This window comes from Hyla sarda, chromosome 1 (assembly GCF_029499605.1).
Source record: "Hyla sarda isolate aHylSar1 chromosome 1, aHylSar1.hap1, whole genome shotgun sequence".
Classification (NCBI taxonomy): Eukaryota; Metazoa; Chordata; class Amphibia; order Anura; family Hylidae; genus Hyla; species Hyla sarda.
The window spans coordinates 93,672,410-93,700,270 of record NC_079189.1 but is presented as its reverse complement, the minus strand read 5'-3'; the positions used below and the strand labels follow the sequence as shown (position 1 = coordinate 93,700,270).

The following is a 27,861-nucleotide window of genomic DNA, read 5'->3' as shown; positions in this document are numbered from 1 at the left end:
GGCAACGGCAGGAGGTCAGGAACACGGACTAGGAACAGACAAGGAATGCTTTCACTAGGCACAAGTGCAACAAGATCCGGCAAGGGAGTGCAAGGGAGGAGACTAGATATATCCAGGGAACAGGTGGGAACCAATTAAGCTAATTGGGAAGATTGGGCCAGGCACCATCATTGGTGCACTGGCCCTTTAAATCGCAGAGACCCGGCGCGCGCGCGCCCTAGGGAGCGGGGCCGCGCGCGCCGGGACAGGACCGAGGGAGAGCGAGTCAGGTACGGGGACCGGGGTGCGCATCGCGAGCGGGCGCTACCCGCATCGCGAATCGCACCCCGGCTGAAGGCGGGACCGCAGCGCACCCGGTCAGTGGATCTGACCGGGGCGCTGCAACAACGAAGATGAGGCGAGCGCTCCGGGGAGGAACGGGGACCCGGAGCGCTCGGCGTAACAATTGCAACGCAACACTTATCGATATCCATGTATTCTCGACCCTCCCATCAGACCAGTGAGCCGATTACTTGTTTCTGTGATTTCTACATAGAAATGAATGGGGCCAACAGGAACCTACTATGGTACACAATAGCATTCCATGCTCCTGGGTTGCCAACGTATAGCACAGAATTTGATGTCGGCAAGGTCTGAACCTAAACTAACATTACTGACCAAAATACTATGTGTGAACCTACCCTTAAAGGGGTTATTTGCCCAAAAAAAAAAAAACTATACTTATCTCTCAGTCTGTCCTAGTAGCCTCCAGTTTATCTGTTCCAATGTCCCTGGTGTTCCACTTCCTGGTGCTGGGGCCCAATATGTCAGAGCGTTGCTTAATTACTGGATTTTTTTTACTATTTATTTTACAATATAAGAATAAAAACACATACCAACTAACCACCCTACCCAGAGGAAGGCTGAATCATAAGTTCAAACATAATACACATATAAGGCAGGCGAAGGCACTGAAGCATCGACAGCGGTATGACCCAAGCTAAGAGCCTGGTCTGTAGAAACAGGTAGTGCCTAGGTAAAAAATTGAAATATAACAAAGAATAAGTAAAAAGCAGAAGAAAAAAGGACAAGAAAAAGCCAATCACTGACTGGCTCTAGCACGAGGATGTGGTGCACAGTGAACACCAGAGCAGCTATACTGAAGGCTACAGGGACCGAATGATAAGTAAGTTTTTTTTTGCCAGCTGGATAACCCTTTTAACCCCTTAACGACGCAGGACGTATATTTACGTCCTGCGCCGGCTCCCGCGATATGAAGCGGGATCGCGCCGCGATCCCGCATCATATCGCGTGGGTCCCGGCACTAATCAACGGCCAGGACCCGCGGCTAATACCACACATCGCCGATCGCGGCGATGTGCGGTATTAACCCTTTAGAAGCGGCGGTCAAAGCTGACCGCCGCTTCTAAAGTGAAACTGAAAGTATCCCGGCTGCTCAGTGAAATCGCGGCGTCCCGAACAGCTGATCGGACACCGGGAGGGCTCTTACCTGCCTCCTCGGTGTCCGATCGACGAATGACTGCTCCGTGCCTGAGATCCAGGCAGGAGCAGTCAAGTGCCGATAATGCTGATCACAGGCGTGTTAATACACGCCTGTGATCAGGATGAGAGATCAGTGTGTGCAGTGTTATAGGTCCCTATGGGACCTATAACACTGCAAAAAAAAAGTAAAAAAAAAGTGTTAATAAAGGTCATTTAACCCCTTCCCTAATAAAAGTTTGAATCACCCCCCTTTTCCCATAAAAAAAATAAAACAGTGTAAAAAAAAAAAATAATAAACATATGTGGTATCGCCGCGTGCGTAAATGTCCGAACTATAAAAATATATCATTAATTAAGCCGTACGGTCAATGGCGTACGCGCAAAAAAATTCCAAAGTCCAAAAAAGCGTATTTTGGTAACTTTTTATAACATTAAAAAATGAATAAAAAGTGATCAAAAAGTCAGATCAAAACAAAAATCATACCAATAAAACTTCAGATCACGGCGCAAAAAATGAGTCCTCATACCGCCCCGTACGTGGAAAAATAAAAAAGTTATAGGGGTCAGAAGATGACATTTTTAAACGTATAAATTTTCCTGCATGTAGTTATGATTTTTTCCAGAAGTGCGACAAAATCAAACTTATATAAGTAGGGTATCATTTTAACCGTATGGACCTACAGAATAATGATAAGGTGTAATTTTTACCGAAATATGCACTGTGTAGAAACGGAAGCCCCCAAAAGTTACAAAATGGCGTTTTTTTTCGATTTTGTCGCACAATGATTTTTTTTCTCCGTTTCAACGTACATTTTTGGGTAAAATGACTAATGTCACTGCAAAGTAGAATTGGCGACGCAAAAAATATGCCATAATATGGATTTTTAGGTGGAAAATTGAAAGGGTTATGATTTTTAAAAGGTAAGGAGGAAAAAACGAAAGTGCAAAAACGGAAAAACCCTGAGTCCTTAAGGGGTTAAAGGGAATCTGTCAGATATATTTGCTGCTAAGAGCTGCAGACACAATTGGATACTTGTTAGCACATATAAGCAAGCTGTTCCTTTCCTGGAACTGATGGAGGTTATCAAACTTATGAAATCTCCTTTTTATCTCTCAGTCCAGTAGGCGGAGTTGAGCCAAAAACCACAGTCTGGTCCTCTCTAACCCTCACCTCCCAGCCCCATGAGTGTTGTATAGGGCTCTGCATATTAATCAAGGAGGGGTGGGAGGTATGGGGGAGCGAATGGAGCATTTGTGGCACTTGAAAAGCTATGCTCCGCCTCCTTGACACTTGATGTAGAAATAAAAAGGTGATTTATTATGTTTGGCAATCATCCCCAGCTCCAGGAAAAGTACAGTTTGTCTTTATATCCTAGGACAGTGGTCTCCAACCTGCGGACCTCTAGATGTTGCAAAACTACAACTCCCAGCATGCCCGGACAGCCAACGGCTGTCCGGGCATGCTGGGAGTTGTAGTTTTGCAACATCTGGAGGTCCGCAGGTTGGAGACCACTGTCCTAGGAGCTATCCAATGGTGTCCACAATGTATTGTCTGGTCTGCAATTTACTCTGTATGACATTTATCGTACTTGCGTTTGCGTTATGTATCAAAGGGCACTATATATATATATATATATATATATATATATATATATAAATATATATAAAATTTAAAAAGTTGAAACAATACACAGGAAGTATTCCCAAGAATGCATATTGTGTCAGACCCCGGTCGATGACAATTCTCAATGTGTCCTTAGAAAACCACATACACCTGAATACGAGTGTAACTGCATTTATGAATTCACTACTTTTGTTGAATCTTTTCTGTCTGAAAAAAAGTGCAAATAAAGTCACCGGGCAAAAAAAAAAAAAAAAGCAAGTTCTGACATTCTAATTCTAATGTGATTGGTTGCTATTATCCCGCTACCTGTCACTAGCATCCCACGTGACGTTTTTGGCGATGACGTGTATTGTGCGCGCCCTGGTGTTGTGGTGACACGTCATCAGCACACAGCTGTCAGTGTGGAGTCGGCGTGTTGTCACCATGGCTAGCGGAGCGGGGCTGACAGCGTTCTCTCAGAAAGTATGGGAGCCGGTTGTGGCCAAGTCTCGGCGGGCTGTAGTGTTCATGGACGAGCCGTGTGCGGAGGTCCTGCACTGGTGCGGCGGGCTCGAGCTCTTCCTGGCTGCTGGAGCTGTAAACATTAAGGAGTTCTCCAGCTTCGAGTCCGGGAGCCCCAGCCAGCCCAAGGCTGTGTTCGTGGTGAGCAGTCCATTGCGGGGCCGGACGCTGGATGTGATCAGGGACGTGGTGAGCCAGAGCTCCTTCCAGTACTGCATAGTGGTGACAGCCATAAGCCCAGGGGAGGCTGAGGGCAGGGCTGTCTATGAGCAGCTGGAGGAGAAGCTGTGTGAGTGGATGGGGAACATGGGCTACACTGCTGAGGTCCTCTGGGCCCCCATACTTCTTGCCCCCATTAGCTCTTGCCTCCTCCTGGCCCCAGCCTTCCATTCCCTCTCCCCCCTCCTGCCAGGACCAGACCTCCAGGCCCTGAACCGCAGCCGCCCGGACAAGAAGCGGTTTCCGGGGCTGTCAGATGTAGACTTCCCATCGTTTCCTCAGGAGCTGCAGGCTTGTATCAAGAACCTGGCAGTTGGACTGAATAACATTATGGAGGGCATAGGAGTGCGAGAAGAGTGCTTCTCTGTGGGGTATCTCAGCAGGATCATTGCCGCAGAACTGGCCAACTACCCCCAGGCCAAAAATCGCAGGAAGACTGCCCAGAGCAAAGCATCACTGGTCTTCATAGACAGGACACTGGACCTTACTGGTATGAGGACCTTCTTACCACCTTTATATGCCGGAGACATAGCTTGAAGCCCCCCAGGCCAACTACTCATGGATGACATCACTCTCTGAAATGTTGTGACATCATGCTGAATTGGGTTTATAGGGTAGTGTTCCCCAACCAGAGTGCCTCCACCTGTTGCAAAACTACAACTCCCGGCATGCTGAAAGTTTTAGTTTTGCAACAGCAGCTGGAGGCTCTCTTGTTGGGAAACACTGCTAAAGGCACTTGGAGTATGTATAGTGAGAGAGACATGCCCAGTGTAGTGAACTTTAGCATGTTTCTTCTGATTTGCACTATTATCGGTATAATTTTGTTGTGTTGGAATGTCATGAGCAGCAACAAAAGCCCAATGGGAGTAAAAAGTACTAGTAGGGTCCTCTGTTACCCCTTATGAGGTGCTATATTCTCCTTTAGAAGCACATCTTACAGGGGAGAGGGTTTTTTTTTTAATTTATTTATTTTTTTACACTATGATCTGCCTGAATTTTTTTTTCACAGTGTCTCAGAGCGACTTGTGCCATATAATTTGAGCCTATTATAACTTATTGATGCTACGTATACATTTTCAGAAGTCCGCTAATCTGACTGAATAAAACAAAAAAGTTAAGCGAAAAACACATTGAAAATGTTATATAATGTTGAATAAAACTTAAAAGACAGAAAATCTAATAAGTAAAACTGACAGAGGGAGCAACCCCACTAACCTGAATATACAGGTGGTTAGTGTGAGTGACCTTGAGTAAGACTATCTATTCCTTACCCCAGGGCATGACAAATACAAGTTTTTCTTTTGGCAGCTGGCAGCCCTTTCCAATAAAAAAAGTGTCAGTATAAAAAAAAAAAAAAAAAAAAAAAAAATGTTATTCCCTCGGTTCCTACACTGATCCCCTGTTCTGCCTTTAGTTGACTCTCCAGTTTTACATGAGCAGCAGACATCAAGGGACTGCCACAGCCAATCAACAAATTGGCTGTGCCAGTCATGTGACACCGGAGTGCTGAAAGAAGATATCTGCTGCTGAACTGCAGAGGCAGAATAGGGGATCAGTGTGGAAATGGTGGAGGAGGTAAGTAAAACTGTTTTTTTAATTTTTTTTTTAAAGATGTGAGGACACTTATGATTGACAAACTGGGGAAATGAGAGGACAGTTATAACTGACACACAGTGGAGATGAGGGAACAGTAATAACTGACACGGGGAGGGGAGAGGATAGTGATAACTGACACATTGGCAAGATGGGACAGTAATGACTGACTAGAGATGAGCGAACTTACAGTGATTCGATTCGTCACAAACTTCTCGGCTCGGCAGTTGCTGACTTTATCCTGCATAAATTAGTTCAGCTTTCAGGTGCTCCGGTGGGCTGGAAAAGGCGGATACAGTCCTAGGAAAGTCTTCTAGGACTGTATCCACCTTTTCCAGACCACCGGAGCACCTGAAAGCTGAACTCATTTATGCAGGCTAAAGTCAGCAACCGCCGAGCTGCGAAGTTTGTGACGAGTCGAATCACTGTAAGTTCGCTCATCTCTAACTCTGACACACAGGGAGAGATGAGGGCACAGTAATGAGGGAGGAGGGGGAGGCGTGATCGTGGCATCACATCTCCAGTCTTGGAAACCCGGAAGTTTCCAACACTGGAGATGCAGCCCCGCATACAATGCGGGTGCTGCAGAGAGAACGCGGGGGGTCCCAGCGGCGGGCCTCCTGCGATCAGACATTGTATTCCCTGGTTAGGGGATAAAAGCTTAGATCCCAGAATACCCCTTTAAGTATGCTGTAAAATGATGAAATATAGGATGGGCTATTCTATTTAATAAATTTAAAATAAGAAGGATCTGTCAAACAGTGACGGGTGTCCCTGCATTTAACGTGTTCATTGTGAGCTTTTAAATAGGTTTTTACAAGATATGCCTTTTAAACTGATGCCATAATAACCTGAGGGTGACTTATGCCAGATTTTACAACTCTATTATAAAAACCTTGTACAGGTGTTCACTTTTATATAGTAATGCACTTTTTTTTTTCACTGTAGACTATATGGAATAAATGCATTTAATATTGTGTGTTGGATTTGTCTTTTTCTTTCCAGTAACTTTGTAAACTTAGAGTCTGTCATATGCCACAAAAACAGTTATACAGGGGCATGTAAGACTCTTGCCTTCATTCTGCATGACTCCTCTTCCTCCTTTAGTCTGTTGCGCTGTGCTGAGTCTCTTCATCCAATCACTGCAGGTTGCTTTGTAACCCCCCTTCTCTCTGTTTTCAGACAGGAGTCTGATAGAACAGGAGTGAGCACAGAGAAGTGTGCAAGTCCCACCCTCACTTACTGTACTTTGTCCCAGCATGTGCTTCAGCTAGGACAAAGATTATGGTGAAGGCGCACAGGATTATCTTCTAAGTGGTATGGGGACCCCTATTATTTATAAGCCATGATTTTTTTATAAAAAGGAGACAAGCATTTTTTATGAAGTATATTAAAAGGGTTAAAGGAGTTATCCAGCGAGTTTTTTTTATCTTTTTTTTATCAAAGCTATGCCCATTGTGTGGGATATAACAAATTAAGCATGTACTTCCAGCCTTCTTGTGGTGCCTCCGGTGTCCTGCTACGGAGCCCAGTGCGATCATTTTCCTGAGCTTCAGCTTGACTTGCTGGGCCCAAAAAGCACACAGGCCCAGCGTGTCATACTGCAGCTCAGCAAATCACTGGCGACAGCAATTTCCCGGCTCAGCCAGCGATTCGCTGAGCTGCAGTATGTCATATTGGGATGGGTGCTTCCCGGGCCTGACAGTCACGCTGCAGTTCAGGAAGACGATCTCTGTTAGGGACTGAAGGGAGACACTAGAGGCCCAGTGGGAGCGCTGGAGGTAAGTAATGGTTTATTTTGTTTTATCCCACACCATGGGCCATAACCCCATTAATATTTCGCCAAGATGTACAACATATAAAAAGATTTTAAATCTGACAGGGCCTGTTTTAGTTTATTGTTTTAGTTTTTTGTAGTTGTCAACATGCCCACATTTGAATGTTTCATTGGACCTGGATCTAAGTATTGAGATCATAAGTCAGGAGGTGTCCTATTCTACAGAGCACTGTTCCTTTAGAATATGTGTAGAGAAATCAGATGACCCCCAACTTGCTTTTAAAACTCAATCAAATCAAAACTTGAAATCGAGCTGACATGTTAGATATAAGGCCATTGTGTATGCTACTGTCTAGGCATACAATCTCTCTTGTCTCTGCACCCAGGATTTGGTTCTGCAGGAGTTTGGCAGCTCCATATAAACTGCAGATAAAGTAAGACCAGATTCTGGACAGTGTGATACTTTCTTCTGCCCCTAGCATCTTTTAAGGGCCATTAGTCTGGAGGAGTGGAAATGGGAAAAGTGTTGTCACCAATGGGGACAGGTGCTTTGAGGAAGTTGAACAATACTGCTTCCGGGGAGGGGTGGGAACAGGGGCAATGCTGCTGCCCATAGCAGAGGTTGGTGAGTTGACTGTTACTGCCAGTAAAGGAGAAGTAGAAAGGGATTAATTAAGTATAAGGCTGATGCTGCTGCCAGTAGAGGAGAGAAGACAGAGAATGTAGTTTCCATTTGGAAAAGTGTTGTTTAAGGGAACATTACTGCTGTCAGTAGGAAGGGAAATATACTTCTGCTTGTGAGGAAGGTGTGTGAAGTTGGACAATGCTGCTGCCAGTAGGGGAGGTAAAGGAAGTGGGGCAATACTGCTGTCCGTGGGAGAGGGTGGTTTGGAAAAGAATTTAAATGCTTCCACAAGAGAGGGGGTGTGGGTAAGAATGCTGATGCTGCTGCGAGTGGAATGATGAATAATTTACCATTCATTCAAAGAAGAGGGGTATAGGGGGACACTGATGCTATTATTGAGGAAGTTGCTGCTAGGAGGGTAGGGAAATTGGACAATGCTGCTGCCAGTGGGGGAGGTGTTTGGTGTTTCAAGGGGGCAAAGGGGTATTGTGGAGTATAATACAGCTGACAGATTTGCTGCACTGTTGTGTTTTACACTTCTATGATGTGTTTTGTGTGGCAGAATGAGATGTTTGGCTTTGTTGGGGAGGTATTTTGTGTTGCAGTGTTGTATTTGCTATTCCTGGGCAGGTATTATGGGCTGCATTGGGTTGTGTGATGTTATTGGGAAGGTATTTGGTGCTGGTAGGGGTTATTATGCGCACAACATGGTGGTATTTGGCACTGCTCAGTGCTGGGACAACATTTGGAGAGCTGCAGTTTGTCTATACTGTGGCATTGTGAAGCCAGCCTAAAGTAAACCATTAGCTTTCCTAATGTACTTCATAAAATTGTATCTTCTCTATGTAAAAATCATGGTTTATACATAAAAAAAAAAAAACACTGGGTCCCCATACATAGTATTTTAAGTCTGGCTGCAGCAGCATCTTTGTCCCAGCTTAAGGACAGGCTGGGACAAAGTCCAGTAAGTGAGGGTGGGACTAGCACTGCTCTATGCTCACTCCTGTCCTATCAGATTACATAATGAAAACAGAAAAGGAGGTTATAGAGCAGCCTGCAGTGATTGGATAAAGAGACCCAGCACAGCAGACTCAGGGAGGCAGTGAATGCATGGTGAGTGAGGGTGGGCTCAGTGCTTGCCCTGGACATGCCCCTTCCTGAGCAGTGGATGTCAGAGTGAGTAAGCAGCAGAACATAGGAATTTGTGAGCCAAATACAGATGCCAGACACCTTTTCTTTTTTCTGTGAAATGACATGTGCCCTTTAAGTGTTCGTCCAAAATGTAATGTACATTTACCATGGACAAAGAAATCGGATGCAAAATCTTCTGATGTGAACAGGATAAAACTATAAAACAAAATTAATTATTTTTTTTCTCTTCAAGTTCTGATTCACTCTCTTACTCTATTGTTCCAGGAGCTGTTGGACATCATGGTGACAATCTGGTAGAAAAGATCCTTTCTATTCTTCCTTCTATTCTTGGACAGAAAAATGATGTAATGGTCAACATGGATGAACTCACAGACTTGCGAATTGATGGTGAAAATGATGATATAATAGCCCCAGGATGCCTAGCACAGCCTAAGTAAGCAAAGAAAACAAACACATTTTTCAATGTATTTGACAGTTGTGTGTCCCGATATTATTATATTGGGCAGACAAGATGGGCCAAATGGTTAAGATCTGCTGACACATTCTATATTTCTATTATTATTATTGTCTTTTAAAAAGAAACATTTTTCATTACTATTTCTACTTAAATAAATGGTGGAACACACCAGATGCGCTGTTGATGAATGTGACAAATGTTGGATAAGGGATAGATACTGACATGGTGCACCAATATAAGCACATTCCCCTCATGGTCTGTGCAGTATTTGGGCTTTGATTGAAAGCTAATGAACCAGTTCTCCTTTGCGCTGGTCCTAAGAAATATAATCTGCTTCTCTTTTATGTTTTATCTGATAATCTGGGTTGTCATGGATTTGACAGCTCATGATTCTTTGGGGTATATTTTATGTAAATGTCTGCAGTGGGAAGGGCAAAGGCCGCAGTGAAAAATCTTTTCTGTGTAATGTACAAGTCTCTTATTCTATACTTTGTACACACAGTGAAGGCAGAATAGGGGCCATGTGTGGATTTAGTTTATTTTTCTTGGAAATCATGGTATCAAAAAGCACATTTTTTTAATTGGATAACAAAGTGATCAGCAAAACATATGACTAGAATTGAGTGAGTTTACAGTTGGCTGAACTCAAATCTAATAAATCGTACATCGATTCATGTAATCTTGTAAAAGTCGTTCTGATTTTCAAGTGTTCAGATTCACTAGAGTAAAATACAAACCAAAGAACAAAACAGTGGCACCGAGATGGATATACTCACTTAGGCAGGAGACCATACACGGCGGTGCTAGGACAATTGAACAGAAGTCAGCAATGAGAATACTATAGAAAAGGACAGGCGTCCTGCACTCACTGTGTAAGTTCTGGTCACTCGGCTTCCATCTCGGGCCGCTCCTCCGGCAGGGACTTCAAGACAGCGATGGGGGCGCTCAGAGGCGACTGCCGGCGGTTTCACGCAATGAATGCGCTTCGTCCGGCCTCGAACGATCACAGGGCACCCCTTTTGCACGACCACAGAGTAGTTTAAGCATTTTATTAATGGCCATGGCATCAAAGTGGCTTTATAAAGGGAGGAGGTTCCCTCTGTAAGCCCATAGGCATACCTGTGATGCAAACACGGGGACATGTGAGTTGCCATGCCAGCCAGGGAAAGGGCTTAATAATGGCCCTCTGGTCTGCCATCTACATAGCCTGGCGCCCTAGACTAAGCGTTGGCCTAAATGGTCTAAAGTTGCTGAATAGTAGGATTCTAAATGATTCTTCAGGGAATTGCTTGTAAGGTGATTTACTCCTCTGACATGGAAGAAAGAATGTGTTTATACATTGTGGGGATTTGCTCTGGTAGTCAGGTTAGCGGACACAGTATAGAGGCAAGGAACCTGGTTGTAAATCAAACTTCAGTGTTTTATTCACAATCAGCAAAACATAAGTCTTGGTGCTTGTTCATACACAGCAAAACAAAGTTCACCTGGAATCCTAGGTGTCGGTTCACACCCGGCTAAATGTTCAGCCACAGAAAAGTTCACTGGCAGGCTTCCAGTCGGCCTGCACGCAGGTTTGCAGTCTTTAGCCCTCAGCTCAGAGGACTCCACAGCTTCACTGTCATATGGAAGTCAACGGTGTGCTGTATCCTGGGAACGAGCGGAATGACGCGCATCATGGCCGATGGTGCGTTCCACTGGTCATGTGCTGCGTTCCGCGACTCACATTGGATTACATGCACCTTGTTACCGGAAGTGTACGCCGGGATCATGGCGTTACACTATGGAGGTGATCCCCCCCGCATCTGCAAGGTATTACTCTTTGATTTTTTGATTACCTGTGCTATATTAGGCTGGACTAGCTTGTGACACAGTACCCCTGAGGAAGTCACCTTGTAGCGACGGAACGCGTGGGGCTCTGTGGCACCGTTTCCATGCCGGTCGCTTCCATATTTTAACATACAGGTTGTATATATTGGTAGGATGCATGTATGGTCAGGGTAATGCATTGATGTATATATCTAGCTGCTATTTATGACTTCATTTTGCTATATTGCATAATTACATCATACTTTCCTACTTGCATATAGTGGTGCTAACTCATTGTGACACGGATGGGACATGTTATTTGTAATAATTCCTCATTTTGGGACGGTGGCCTACTAGTTTAGGGGGTTCATGGCCCCTTGCTAGGACTGTGTTGTGGCTCTAAATGAGCCTTTTTAATTGATTTTAGAGCTTTGTCCACTATTTGTACTTGTATCACTTTTGTGTGCCTTTCTCTTTTTTGCACTTAATAAAATTATGGAATACTTAAAAATTATTGGTGTGCTCTCTAAAATAGTGTGCGGTCTGTTTGCTTCTCTTGGATTACAGTGTTTTTAGCACACTTGAAGAGCACCCATATGATGTATTACATAGATTGAGCCCCCCCACTACATATTTGTTATGGAGGTCAATCACACACAACCCTGACAGTGCTGACTGCTTTATAAGCCTGCCAAGACCCGGCCTGGAATGTGGGGAATAGTCACCCACCCAGCACTTTGACTATTCCCAGTAAAAGCCATCCCGGATTATCTTTACAGCCATACTAAACAGTTGAAGTGTCAGACTGCAATCTGCAACACTGACACTTGAGAAAAACTGGCTCTTACCTCACCAAGGCCAGGAACCTCGGTGACATACCGACCATCAATGATGGCCCCTTGTTCCTTGCTACATACCCCCCCCCCTTTGTTTAACCCTGAGGGGGTGGACACACATGAAATAGTGTACCGGGACAGGGCATCTGCGTTTCCTAGTAACCGGCCTGCCCTGTGTTCTATCAAAAACTTGAAAGTTTGCAAAGACAGAAACCATCGGGTGACCCGGGAATTTCTGTCTTTGGCCTGGTTCATCCATTTGAAAAGGGAATAGTCAGTCACCAGTCGAAAGTTTCTCCCTAACAAATAATAGCAGAGAGACTGTAGTGCCCACTTGATAGGCACTCTCTCTCCACTATACTATATCTGGTCTTGACTGGGGTAAACTTATGGCTGAGAATGACAAGGGGATACTCCTCCCTGTTGACTTCGAGAGACAGTACAGCACCGAGACCTACTTCGGAGGCATCAGTCTGTACTATAAACTCCCTTTTGAAGTCGGGGACCCACACAGGGCCGACTTCAAAGCAGAGGAAGCCTTTTCTGCTTGTTCATTCCAGTGGGCCATCGCTGACTTGCGTCCTTTCAAAAGGCCTGTCAAGGGTGTGGACACTGTAGCAAAGTGGGGGACAAACCTTATATAGTATCCCACCATTCGCAGGAATGACTTTACTTGCCGATTAGTGACAGTTTTTGGCCAATTCCGAATTGCCTCAACTTTTGTGTACCTGAGGTTTGATAATTCCGCGCCCAATTACATACACCAGGTACTTGATCTATTCTAACTCTATCCCACACTTTTTTGGGTTAACAGTTAAGCCAGCCTTCCTAAGGGAGTCCACTACAGCCTGTACTTTTGGTAGGTGACTTTCCCAGTCGGTACTGTGGATGATGATATCGTTACAGCTAGGCCAAAGCGTACCGACGATGTGGACAGAGTACAATGTCGATTAGCCTTTAAAACGTAGACCAAAGGGTAATACCTTGTACTCTAACAGCCCCTCTGGTGTGATGAAGGCCATTTTCTCCCTGGCAGCCTCTGTCAAAGGTACCAGCCAGTACCCTTTGGTGAGGTCCAAAACAGAAAAATATCAAGCTTGGCCTAACTTCTCAATGGGCTCATCTACTCGGGGCATGGGATACGCATCAAATTTGGAAACTTCATTTAGTTTGCGGAAGTCGTTACAGAATCGTAACGTCCCGTCCGGCTTTGGTATTAAGACTATCGGACTGGCCCACTGACTTTTTGATTCCTCGATGACATCTAGCTTTAACATCAGCCGCACTTCTCCTGAGATGACTTGTCGCCGCAACTCAGGTACCTGGTATGGTTTCAACAGGATTTTGACCTGAGGCTCAATGACAATGTCATGACAGATGATAGAAGTATGTCCAGGGAGATTCAAGAACACATCCGTGTCAGCAATCTTTACTGTGGCAATTTCTTCTCTTGAATCAGACTGAGGGACTGGAAATTCTACTCCCATTAAACCTGGCCGGGGGCTGTCATCCGTACTAGTCTCCCTATCTTTCCATGGTTTCAGTAAGTTTACATGGTACACCTGCTCCGACTTTCTCTGCCTGGGATGGTGTACCTTGTTGACCTCCCCAACTTTTTTGAGCGCTTCGTAGGGACCCTGCCACCTATCCAGGAACTTACTGTCTATCATTGGCACCAGAACAAAAACCCGATCTCCCGGGTTAAAATTCGGAACCCGAGCCTGGCAATTATAGACCCTACTCTGGGCTTGCTGGGCTGCCTCCATATGTTCCCTAACCAGTGGCAACACTGTTTTCATTCACTCTTGCATCTGAGTGACATACTCAATCACACTTTTGTGCGGTGTGGGTTGTTGTTCCCACGTCTCTTTGGCTACATCCAACAGACTACGCGGATGTCGGCGGTATAGCAGTTCAAAGGGCAAAAACCCAGTAGAGTCCTGGGGCACCTCTCACACTGCGAACATGAGATAGGGCAGCAGAAAATCCCAATCCCTCCCATCCTTAGACTCCACCCGCTTTAACATGTTTTTTAAGGTTTGATTAAACCTCTCTACCAGGCCGTCCATTTGCGGGTGAAAAATGGTCATCCGTAACTGCTTGATCTGTAGTAGCTTACGGAGTTCCCTCATGACTTTTGACATAAATGGGATGCCTTGGTCAGTCAGAACCTCTTTAGGTAAGCCCACTCAGGAAAACAACTCAATTTACCCCCTTAGGGACTCCAATTTTCTCCTTAAAGGGGGTACTCAGGTACCACAGTTTTATGGTTATCTATCGTGCTTGTAGTGAGTTTAGCACTTTTGTAATTCACATGTTATACATCTGTCCACTGCATACAGTGGGGATCAAAAGTTTGGGCACCCCAGGTAAAAATTTATATTAATGTGCATAAAGAAACCAAGGAAAGATGGAAAATCTTCAAAAAGCATCAAATTACAGATTAGACATTCTTATAATATGTCAACAAAAGTTAGATTTTATTTCCATCATTTACACTTTCAAAATAACAGAAAACCAAAAAATTACATCTGTAAAAGTTTGGGCACCCTGCAGAATTTATAATATGCACTGCCCCCTTTGCAAAGCTGAGACCTGCCAGTGTCATAGATTGTTCTCAATCATCATCTGGGAAGATCAGGTGATGTCAATCTCAAAGGTTTTAAATGCCCAGACTCATCTGACCTTGCCCCAACAATCAGCACCATCGGTTCTTCTAAGCAGTTGTCTAGAAATCTGAAACTGAAAATAGTTGACGCTCACAAAGCTGGAGAAGGCTATAAGAAGATAGCAAAAGGTTTTCAGATGTCGATATCCTCTGTTCGGAATGTAATTGAGAAATGGCAGTCGTCAGGAACAGTGGAGGTTAAAGCAAGATCTGACAGAAAAATATCAGACAGAATAGCTCGCAGGATTGTGAGAAAAACTATTCAAAACCCACGTTTGACTGTACAATCCCTCCAGAAAGATCTGGCAGACACTGGAGTTGTGGTACACTATTCCACTATAAAGGGATACTTGTACAAATATGGTCTTCATGGAAGAGTCATCAGAAAAAAACCTCTTCTACGTCCTCACCACAAAAATCAGCGTTTGAACTTTGCAAATGAACATATAGACAAGCCTGATGCATTTTGGAAACAAGTTCTGTGGACCGATGAGGTTAAAATTGAACTTTTTGGCCAGAATGAGCAAAGGTTCGTTTGGAGAAGAAGGGGAACAGAATTTAATGAAAAGAACCTCTGTCCAACTGTTACGCATGAGGGTGGATCAAGAGTAGAAGAAAAAATTGATTCAATAAAATGTCATCAAATTTTGGATGCTAACTTGATGTTGATGTCATCTGTGAAAAAGCTGAAGTTAAAGAGGGGATGGCTTCTAGAAATGGAAAATGATCCTAAACACACCTCGAAATCGATGGGGAATTTCATCAAGAGGCATAAACTGAAGGTTTTGCCATGGCCTTCACAATCTCCTGACCTCAACATAATTGAAAATCTATGGATAGACCTTAAAAGAGCAGTGCGTGACAGACAGTCCAGAAATCTCAAAGAACTGGAAGACTTTTGTAAGGAAGAATGGGCAAAGATACCTCAAACAAGAATTGAAAGACTCTTGGCTGGCTACAAAAAGTGTTACAAGCTGTGATATTTGCCAAAGGGGTCAGTACAAGATATTAACTCTGCAGGGTGCCCACATTTTTGCAGACACCATTTTTTTGTTTTCTGTTATTTTTGAAAGTGTAAATGATGGAAATAAAATCTATCTTTTGTTGACATATTATAAGAATGTCTAATCTGTAATTTGATGCCTTTTGGAGATTTTTCCATCTTTCCTTGGCTTCTTTATGCACATTAATAAAATTTTTTACCTAGGGTGCCCAAAATTTTGATCCCCACTGTATATACACACACACACACACACATCGCGGGGGGTCCGACCTCTGGGGCCCCCTGAGATCTCTCTATACGGGGCCCCGGCTCTCCGCCGAGATAGCGGGTGTCGACCCCCGCACGAGGCGGCGGCCGACACGCCCCCTCAATACATCTCAATGGCAGAGCCGGAGATTGCCGAAGGCAGCGCTTCGGCTCTGCCATAGAGTTGTATTGAGGGGGCGTGTCGGCCGCCGCCTCGTGCGGAGGTCGACACGCCCCCTTCCCGCGGGCTGTCGGGGCTCCGTACAGGAGATCGCGGGGGGCCCCAGGGGTCGGACCCCCCGCGATCTGCAACTTATCCCCTATCCTTAAGATAGGGGATAAGTTGTAAACCACTGAATCACCACTGGACTACTCCTTTAAATAAAATACATATCTTGCATTGATAATCCAGAGTGGTGAAGAAATGACGATTTAGATTCACACGATCATCCACGTTTTAATTCTTTGAACCACCCGCTTTTTTACAAACATCCTTTTGGTGGGTGTGCTGGAGCCAGATAATTTGCGTCCGCCCTCCATGTATGTGTTGGATGACCTCATCCCCCCAGTACTCCTCTTTGTTTCTTTGACTGCCAATACGTATGTCTCCTTCAAAGTTAGAGCTGCAGCAAGGCCATGTAGATAATGTTATTATTGATGAGACATAAGTTGGAATTGGAGATTGGTCTGGCTAGTTGTACTGTGTGGAAACTAGTTGAGTATATTGTAGTATAGTGTCTTTATATAGTGTATAGAATCATATGGGGCCTGTTGGGATTGTGGACAAGATAAGATACCGTGAACAAGAGTTTATTGGAAAGTAGTCCAAACACGTGTTCCATGGAAATCACCTAGGATGCACAGAGTGTGGTCAGCTCGAGCCATTGCAAATAGCCCAGTGTCCAGTCAAGGGTGTGAACTATTCAAAGACTTTATTTTATACAGTCATGGCCGTAAATGAAGTATTTCTCACAGAAAAGGATTGCAGTAACATGTTTTGCTATACACATGTTTATTCCCTTTGTGTGTATTGGAACTAAACCAAAAAAGGAAGGAAAAAAAGAAAAGTGGACATAATGTCACACCAAACTCCAAAAATGGTCTGGGCAAAATTATTAGCACCCTTTCAAAATTGTGGATAAATAAGATTGTTTCAAGCATGCGATGCTCCTTTAACCGCTTAAGGATTCAGGGCGTACCTGTACGTCCTGAGTCCGCTCCCGTTCTATAACGCGGGACCACAGCATGGTCCTGCGTCATAGCGGGTCGGGCCCGGCCTCTAACAACGGCCGTGACCCGTGTCTAATAGCGTGCGGCACTGATCACGTTGCCGCGCGCTATAAACCCTTTAGACGCGGCGTTTAAAGTTGATCGCCATATCTAAATCTAAAGTGAAACTAATGCCGGTTAGCTCAGGGGGCTGTTCGGGACCGCCACGGAGAAATCACGGCGTCTCGAACAGCTGTAGGACATGAGGAGGGCCCTCTTACCTGCTTTCTGGTGACCGATCGCCGCATGACTGCTCAGTGCCTGAGATCCAGGCATGAGCAGACAAGCGGCAGAATCATCGTTCAATGATTTCCTATGAGAAACCATTGATCAATGTAAAAGATTAGTGTGTGCAGTGGAAGCTATAACATTGCAAAAAAAAAAGATAATTTAACCCCTTCCCTAATAAAAGTTTGAATCATCCCCCTTTTCCCATAAAAAAAACCCAGTGTAAATAAAAATATACGTATGTGGTATCAACATGTGCAGAAATGTCCGAATTATAAAAATATATCATTGATTAAACCGCACGGTCAATGGCGTGCGAGCCAAAAAATTCCAAAGTCCAAAATTGCGTATTTTTTGTCACTTTTTATATCATGAAAAATGATTTTTGGGTAAAATGACTGATGCCATTACAAAGTAGAATTGGTCGTGTAAAAAGATAAGCCATCATATGGATTTTTAGGTGCAATATTGAAACAATTATACTGGTAATTATATTATAATATTCCGTGCAAAAACGGAAAAACCCTGAGTCCTTAAGGGGTTAAACTCATCTGGGGCAAGTAATAGGTGTGGGCAATAGATAAATAACACCTGAAAGCAGATAAAAAGGAGAGACGTTCACTTAGTATTTGCATTGTGTGTCTGTGTATGCCACACTAAGCATGGACAAAAGAAAGAGGAGAAGAGAACTGTCTGAGGGCTTGAGAACCAAAATTGTTAAAAAATATCAACAATATCAAGATTACAAGTCCATCTCCAGAGATCTAGATTTGCCTTTGTCCACAGTGCGCAACATTATCAAGAAGTTTGCAACCCATGGCACTGTAGCTAATCTCCCTGGGCGTGGACAGAAGAGAAAACTTGATGAAAGGTGTCAACACAGGATAGTCCGGATGGTGGATAAGCTTCCCCAAACAAGTTCCAAAGATATTTAAGCTGTCCTGCAGGCTCAGGGAGCATCAGTGTCAGCGCGAACTGTCGACATTTAAATGAAATGAAACGCTGTGGCAGGAGACCCAGGAGGACACCACTGCTGACACAGAGACATAAAAAGGCAAGACTACATTTTGCCAAAATGAACTTGAGTAATCCAAAATCCTTCTGGGAAAACGTTGTGAGGACTGATAAGACCAAGACAGAGCTTTTTGGTAAAGCACATCATTCTAATGTTTACCGAAAACGGAATGAGGCCTACAAAGAAAAGAACACAGTACCTACAATTAAATATTGTGGAAGTTCAATGATGTTTTGGGGTTGTTTTGCTGCCTCTGGCACTGGGTGCCTTGAATGTGTAGAAGGCATCATGAAATCTGAGGATTACCAATGGATTTTGGGTCGCACTGTACAGCCCAGTGTCAGAAACCTGGGTTTGCTTCCGAGATCTTGGGTCTTCCAGCAGAACAATGACTCCAAACATATGTGAAAAAGCCTCCAGAAATGGATGGCAACAAGGCACTGGAGAGTTCTGAAGTGGCCAGCAATGAGTCCAGATCTAAATCCGATTGAACACCTGTGGAGAGATCTTAAAACTGCTTTTGGTAAAATGCGCCTTCCAATAAGAGAGACCTGGAGCAGTTTGCAAAGGAAGAGTGGTCCAACATTCCGGCTGAGAGATGTAAGAAGCTTATTGATGGTTATAGGATGCGACCGATTTCAGATATTTTTTCCGAAGGGTACGCAACCAAATAAGTTAAGGGTGCCAATAATTTAGTCCAGCCCATTTTTGGAGTTTGGTGTGACATTATGTCCAATGTTCTCCCCCCCCCCCCCTTTTTTTGGTATAGTTCCAGTACAGACAAAGGGAATAAACATGTGTATAGAGAAACATATTACTGCAATCCTTTTCTGTGAGAAAGACTTAATTTTCTTGAAAAATGTCAGCGGTGCCAACATTTACAGCCATGACTGTAACTTACATCTTCCATATCTCCAAAGGAAACAGCAGCAATCGCCAGGTCCAGTATAGTAGCAAACTGATATTTATTGCATCAATAACTGCAATAAATATCAGTTTGCTACTATACTGGACCTGGCGATTGCTGTTGTTTCCTTTGGAGAGATTGTGAAGTGTACCCGTCTTTGGCGTTCGGGTGGATTACGGGCACATCCCCAGTGGTCATCCAGTGCTGGCTCCCTTTGTGTTTTTACATCTTCCATAGATATAGTGGTACAAGACAGAGTAACAACAACGCGTTTTGTGCACACATGCAAATTGGAAAGATCAGCAACTTGACATGTTGGTGTAATTGACTTATTGTTTGAAGGTCCTAGTTCAACTACCTGCTATTTTTTCTTGCAGAGAAAACTCTTGTTAAGTTAGGGGTGTACCCTCTGCATATGTGTATCACAATCTCAAAACTGTTGGATAATAAATAGAGATGAGCGAACTTACAGTAAATTCGATTCGTCACGAACCTCTCGGCTCGGCAGTTGATGACTTTTCCTGCATAAATGAGTTCAGCTTTCAGGTGCTCCGGTGGGCTGGAGACTCTTTCCTAGAAATGTATCCACCTTTTCCAGCCCACCGGAGCACCTGAAGGCTGAACTAATTTACGCAGGATAAGTCATCAACTGCAGAGCCGAGAAGTTTGTGACGAATCGAATTAACTGTAAGTTCGCTCATCTCTAATAATAAACTGCCTGTCACTACAATGGTGATATTTTCAGCGTACATACATTTCACCCCAAGCTCATTACTGTATGTTATTTCGGTGAAATCTCCATTGATTTTTAAGTTGATGTTTTCCATCTGTTGTTGGGTGTGAGATGATCAAATGTATTTACCCCTTAATGGTTTTGAGCCTGAAACCTATTGTGAAATTCAGTTTTGTTTTTTTCCACCATTGTTGACTGTTCCAACAGTTGAATGTTTTCCAACAAATAAACATAGTGTTAGAAATATGTCCTGTCCTGAGCCTGACTCATTCTTCATTCAGAACTTGCCTAATATTCTACAAGCTCTGCACTTTCCAAACACATTTATGCAGTTAGCATTTCCTGTTGGCCAATAGCAACAAACATCTTGTGAACTGGGATTTGGACAAACAGGTTATTTGTGTTTTAGTCCCTTTTCTTACATGAAAGTTTAACAAGTACAGTTCTGTAAAGTCAACTAACCCTGTGGAGTGTATATACACAAAACAGACCTAAAACTGTTGGATGAATGTTTTATAGGCTTAGCTTCATGGGCTAAAGTAGAAATTGCATCTGAAATTTAAATAAAATTATACAGATGTCCTCCTTTTGTTAAGGTCACTGTATCTGGGATTTGTCTCAGACATGCCTAACTATGTTGCTGCGTAGTTGGTGGCTCAGTGGATAGCATTGTTGCCTTGCAGTGCTGAGGTCCTGGCTTGTAATCCTACCAAGGACAACATCTGTATGTAGTTTATATGATCTCCCATGTTTAAGTGGGTTCCCTCCCACACTCCAAACTCAGATTTATCAACTTCTTATGGCCAACGTGTGTATGAGTGTGTGTGTCTTAAACAGGCAAATTAGATTGTGATCCCCAGTGGAAACAGGGACTGGTGTTAAAATTGTTGCCTCATTTAAGATATACAGGGTGGGCCATTTATATGGATACACCTTAATAAAATGGGAATGGTTGGTGATATTAACTTCCTGTTTGTGGAACATTAGTATATGTGAGCGGGGAAACTTTTCAAGATGGGTGGTGACCATGGCGGCCATTTTGATGTCGGACATTTTGAATCCAACTTTTGTTTTTTCAATAGGAAGAGGGTCATGTGACACATCAAACTTCTTGGGAATTTCACAAGAAAAACAATGATGTGCTTGGTTTTAACATAACTTTATTATTTCATGAGTCATTTTCAAGTTTCTGACCACTTATAAAATGTGTTCAATGTGCTGCCCATTTTGTTGGATTGTCAATGCAACCCTCTTCTCCCACTCTTCACACACTGATAGCAACACCGCAGGAGAAATGCTAGCACAGGCTTCCAGGATCCGTAGTTTCAGGTGCTGCAGAATGGAAAAACAAAAATTGGAACAGGACCCTCAGTTTACGCAGAAGATTTTGTTCAGTGATGAGGCATTACGTGAAGGGTGAAGTTAACAAACAAAACCACCGCTATTGGTCTGACACTAACCCACATTGGATAGATCCCTCCAAGACTGTTGGAACACAAAAATTGATGGTATGGTGCCGTATATGGGGAACAAAGATAGTGGGGCCATTCTTCATCAATGGAAACCTCAAGGCCACTGGATATGCGAAATTGCTACATGATGATATGTTTCCCTCTTTATGCACTGAATCTGGCACGTTCCCTGAGTTTTTCCAGCAAGATGGTGCACCACCACATTATGGGTGTCAGGTCCAAGCATTCCTAGATGAACAGTTTCCTGGAAAGTGGATTGGTCATCGTGGGCCAGTTGAATGGCCCCCAAGGTCTCCCGATCTGACCCCCTTAGACTTTTATCTTTGGGGTCATCTGAAGGCAATTGTCTATGCTGTGAAGATACGAGATGTGCAGCACCTGAAACTATGGATATATTGGGAAACCTGTGCTAGCATTTCTCCTGCGGTGTTGCTATCAGTGTGTAACACATTTTATAAGGGGTCAGAAACATGTACATAACTCATGAAAGAATAAAGTTACATTAAAACCAAGCACGTCATTGTTTTTCTTGTGAAATTCCCAATAAGTTTGATGTGTCACATGACCCTCTTCCTATTGAAAAAACAAAAGTTGGATTCAAAATGGCCAACTTCAAAATGGCCACCATGGTCACCACCCATCTTGAAAAGTTTCCCCCCTCACATATACTAATGTGCCACAAACAGGAAGTTAATATAACCAACCATTCCCATTTTATTAAGGTGTATCCATATAAATGGCCCACCCTGTACGCTATTGACCCATTGCTTTTCTTGCTTTGTCTCTTATCTTTTGTGTTTTAAACTTTTTGCTCCTGAACCTAAGCCTGTATTCTGTCCCTGTTTGTGAGTACTCTGCCGTTATATCTTCCTTGTTTCCTGTTTGTCAGTACTCTTGGGTAACCCTTCATGTCCTGACCTGTTTCTCTTACTTTCACTGTTTTGTATGGTTTTTTTTACTTGTAACACCCCTGCAGAGACTGTCGCCCAGTTGAGTCCGCTACCTAGAGGGAAATGTCAAGGAGGCAGGGACAGTGGTCTGGCAGAGAGCAGGGCCACACTGTTCCCTGCCCAATGTGACCTTTTTTATAGAGTATCTGATTAAAGGGGTGGTCCAGCAAAAAAATTTAATGTGTCCATGCTGTCTGATAAAATAAAAGAATATAACAAAAACTGTACTCACCTCCCTTGCTCCCCTGCAGCCAACATTATGACAGAGCTGTGCTACACATCGTGGTGCTTCAATCGATACATTACATTACTACTTGGGCACTGTGACTTATTGTCTGCAGTTCCAGAAAATGGAGTGGGACGGAGACTGGACGCCACGATCATAAAGGTTGCAGCAAAGCGAGGGAGGTAAGTATGGTATTTTTTTTTTTAATTATTTGTCAGACAGCCTGGGCACATTTCTTTAAAATTCTGCTGGGCAACCCCTTTAAAGATGACCTGTAACCAACGCCCCAAAATGACCTATCATAGAATAACTTGGGGATCACACATCTTTTTACAGTTTATTGATATGCCCTCCTGTTCTGAGATTTGAGTTTTTTTTAGTTTGTCTAACAATTCAGAGAATCAGTCAGAAGGGTGTTAACTTAATTTTAATAAATAATAATCAAGTGATGGGTGGGGTTATACTGTCAGGGGAGGTGTTTAAGGCGTACATGCCCCTCTATGTACAACATTCACACCCCCTAACTGTATAAACCAACCCATCACCTGATATACCACTCTAATTAAAATAAACTTCACGACCATCTGATTCCCTGAATTATCAGACAAACTCTAAAACCTCATATCTCAGGAACAGGAGAGCATATCAAGAAACTGTAAAAAGGTGTGTGATCAGGGCTATTTAATGGCCTCAGGTTGCCTTTAAAGGGAATTTGTCATCAGTATCACCTGCATTAACCTGTTGGTACAGGCTTGTAGTGCGGGCTACGTTGATGACAATCTGCAGATCCGTGCCTACGTTTGTCCGTAATTCTGGTTTAGTTATAATACACCTGCTTTGTGCATAGAGGCCGTTCTCAAGTCCCCGGTGCATGGTGATGTCCAGTCTGGATCTTCATAGAGATGCCTCCTCCCCAACTAAGCATCCTAATCTACAGAATGAAGCTCCACTCTGCAGATACACCTCTCTCCTTCACATATGCAATGGGAGGAGGTGTTACTATGAAGATCCAGGCTGGACATCACCGTGCACCTGGGACTTTGGAAAGTCTTCCGTGTACCAAGAAGGCTCATTACCATCTAATGAATAACTGGAATTACAGACAAACAGAGGCACAGATCTGCAGATGCTTTGTATCATTGTCATCATTGGCACCCGCACTATAAGTACTAACAGGGTAGTGTGTGTGATACTGATGACAGATTCCCATTTAAGCCTGGCAATGCTAATCTATGTATATAAAACTCAACGTGTGTGTGTGTGTGTGTGTGTGTGTGTATGTATGTGTGTATGTTCCACAAACACTTTCAAACGGCTAAAGATATTAACATGAAACTTGGCACACATGTTACTTATATGTCAACAACAAACATAGGATAGGTGATTTAACCCTTACTCACCCCCATTTGCCAGGGGCGGGGCTTATGTTTAAAGTCCCATGCAAGTCAATGGGAAATATATGTTACTGCATAACTTCCAAACGGCTGGAGATATTTCAATAATACTTGGTCACATGTTACTTATATGTTCACTTAAAATATAGGATAGTTAATTTAACCCTTAACTACCCCCATTTGTGAGGGTCGGGGCAAATCAATGGGAAATGTATGTTCCCACATAACTTCCGTACGGCTGGAGATATTTCAATACCTGGTACACATATTACTGGTCGGGATAGGAGGTGGGGATAGGAGGTGGGGATAGGAGGTGGGGATAGGAGGTGGGGATAGGAGGTGGGGATAGGAGGTGGGGATAGGAGGTGGGGATAGGAGGTCGGGACAGGAGGTCGGGACAGGAGGTCGGGACAGGAGGTCGGGACAGGAGGTCGGGACAGGAGGTCGGGACAGGAGGTCGGGACAGGAGGTCGGGACAGGAGGTCGAGATAGGAGGGGATAGGAGGTCGGGATGTGGGGTTGGGATATGACAACAATATATGAGGACTGCATATGAAGTCAAAAGCTTCCTCCTTTGTTTATTTTCCTCCCCAACAAGGATTAGGAAGGAAAAACTGGGCAACGCCGGGTACTCAGCTAATATATATATAAAACTCAACGTGTGTGTGTATGTTCCAGCATCACGTCCAAACGGCTAAAGATATTAACATGAAACTTGGCACACATGTTACTTATATGTCTATAACAAACATAGGATAGGTGATTTAACCCTTACTCACCCCCATTTGCCAGGGGCGGGGTTTATGTTTAAAGTCCCATACTAGTCAATGGGAAATATGTTACTGCATAACTTCCAAACGGCTGGAGATATTTTGATAATATAAGTAACATGTGACTAAGTATGTCCACTTAAAATATAGGATAGTTAAACTAACCCTTAACTACCCCCATTTGTGAGGGTCTGGGTTTTTGTTTAAAGTCCCATGCAAATCAATGGGAAATATATGTTCCCACATAACTTCCGTACGGCTGGAGATATTTCAATACCTGGTACACATATTACGGGTCAGAATGGGAGTCCGGGATATGAGGACGGGATAGGAGGGCGGAATAGGAGGTTGGGATAGGAGGACGGGATAGGAGGTCGACATAGGAGGTCGAGATAGGAGGTCGAGATAGGAGGTCGGGATATGGCAACAATATATGAGGATGGGATATGAAGTCAAAAACTTCCCCCTTTGTTTATTCTCCTCCCCAACAAAGATTAGGAAGGAAAAACTGGGCAACGCCAGGTACTCAGCTAGTCTATATATATATATAATATAAAACTCAATGTGTGTTTGTATGTATGTATGTATGTATGTGTGTATGTATATATGTATGTGTGTATGTTCCACAAAAACGTCCAAACCGCTAAAGATATTAACATGAAACTTGGCACACGTTTCTTATATGTCAACAACAAACATAGGATAGGTGATTTAACCCTTACTCACCCCCATTTGCCAGGGGTGGGGTTTATGTTTAAAGTCCCATACAAGTCAATAGGAAATATATGTTACTGCATAACTTCCAAACGGCTGGAGATATTTCGATAATACTTGGTCACATGTTACTTATATGTCTACTTAAAATATAGGATAGTTAATTTAACCCTTAACTTCCCCCATTTGTGAGGGTCTGGGTTTTTGTTTAAAGTCCCATGCAAATCAATGGGAAATATATGTTCCCACATAACTTCCGTACCGCTGGAGATATTTCAATACCTGGTACACATATTACAGGTCGGGATAGGAGGTCGGGATAGGAGGACCGGGATAGGAGGACCGGGATAGGAGGACCGCATCGGAGGTCGAGATAGATGGACTGGATAGGAGGATGGGATAGGAGGTCGGGATATGAGGACGGCATAGGAGGTCAGGATAGGAGGGACGGGATAGGAGGTCGGGATAGGAGGATGGGACAGGAGGTCAAGATAGGAGGTTGGGATAAGATGGACTGGATAGGAGGACGGGATAAGATGTTGGCATAGGAGGTCAGGATAGGAGGTCGAGATAGGAGGACAGGATAGGAGGACAGGATAGGAGGACAGGATAGGTGGTCGAGATAGGTGGTCGAGATAGGAGGTCGAGATAGGAGGTCGACATAGGAGGATGGGATAGGAGGTAAGGATATGAGGTTGGGATATGACAACAATATATTTTCCTCCCCAACAAGGATTAGGAAGGAAAAACCGGCCAACGCCGGGTATTCAGCTAGTCACAATATAAAGCCCATACAGTCAGTTCAGGTTGTAATCTGCCATCTTCTGCTTAAAAAATGGAGAGTGGGAAGTCAATAAAGCATTCTCCATAGGCAAAGCATGAATATTTTATGCTATGTCATAATGTAAACAAAGAAATGTAGGCAAAAAATTGCAACCAAAAATTGTTAACCCAGCTGTAGTGTAACTATCTATTTACATATAAAGTAATTTTTTTATTTCCTTTATATTCACAGTCAATGATATTTATATCTCAGTGTTTTAGTTGTAGCCACTTTGTTGTGAACCAGGCAGAGGATATTATGAGGTCTGTGGAAATCTCCATATGTTATAGGAACATGTGCTGCAAAGTGTATGTTGCTCAATGAAAACACTGCATGTGCACCCTCATAAGTACAGCAGCTGGTCCGCTCTACTATCGGAATGTGTCATTTATATTTAATGTGGTGTCTAGTTGAACCCTATTAGAAGGGCCAAGAACCAAGTGTCATGTGCAGAACTTCCCACCATTGTGTTTTGTTTACAAGCTTTTATATTGCTTTCCTTGAACTTGCCAAAATTCTATATATACTGTGTATGTACATAAGCTTCGTTCTTCGTGGCTTCAGGGCAATTTATTTATTTATAGTCACTTGATTAAATTGTATGGTTTATCACCCAGCTGTTGACCAGATGAATATGAGCAGAATAAGGAACAGTTAGTATTGTTATTTTCAGCGTATGAAGGAACAGTGAGGTTACTGTGCAAGTAGAACATTACGGGATGGGTATATATATATATATTTTTTTTTTTTACAATTTTGCTTTCTATGGTTCTAGTGACTCTGCGGCCAAGTCTCTGTGGGAGTCCATGCTGACCATGAAACAGAAGGAAGCAGTGATGGAAGTAAGAAGACATCTAGTAGATGCGGCAAGCAGAGAGAAGCTGCCCATCAAGATGAGCATGGGTAAATAGTAAATATTGAATATTAGAAAACACGTATTTCACTACAGATTTTTTTGTTAATCCACCACAGATTTAAATGGGCACTGTCAGATACAAAAACTTTTTATATGTTGTATATCTTGGAAAAACATTGACCCTTCCAATATATATTTTTTCCATTTTTATAGAAATCATACCTTTATAAAATCATGGCTTTGTTTAAGCTGAAGCACAGGCATGGACAAAGTCCAGTGAGTGAGGGTGGGCTAGCACTGTGCTATCTCCTGTCTGATAGTACTCCTCTGTGCTCTCTCCTGTCTGATAGCACTCCACTGTGCTCTCTCCTGTTTGATAGGACTCCTATGTGCTCTCTCCTGTCTGATAGCACTCCTCTGTTCTCTCTCCTGTCTGATAGTACTCCTCTGTGCTCTCTCCTGTCTGATAGCACTCCACTGTGCTCTCTCCTGTCTGATAGGACTCCTCTGTGCTC

General features: G+C 43.5%; 1 protein-coding gene across 4 annotated transcripts in view; it reads left to right on the top strand.

Moving 5' to 3' along the window:
• Positions 1-3,427: 3,427 nt before the first annotated feature.
• Positions 3,428-27,861, top strand: part of SCFD2 (sec1 family domain containing 2) — a 555,742-nt gene continuing 531,308 nt past the window's right edge. For 3 of the 4 annotated variants that reach the window (XR_008888884.1, XR_008888883.1, XM_056558019.1), the window contains exons 1-3: positions 3,428-4,316; positions 9,238-9,406; positions 27,266-27,393. Coding sequence is in view for 2 of the 4 variants with exons in the window: in XM_056558019.1 (XP_056413994.1) it covers positions 3,530-4,316; positions 9,238-9,406; positions 27,266-27,393 (1,084 nt within the window). In the remaining 2 variants the exon portion in view is untranslated. The remainder of the gene's footprint in view (positions 4,317-9,237; positions 9,407-27,265; positions 27,394-27,861) is intronic. The other variant, XM_056558002.1, reaches the window with a different exon arrangement.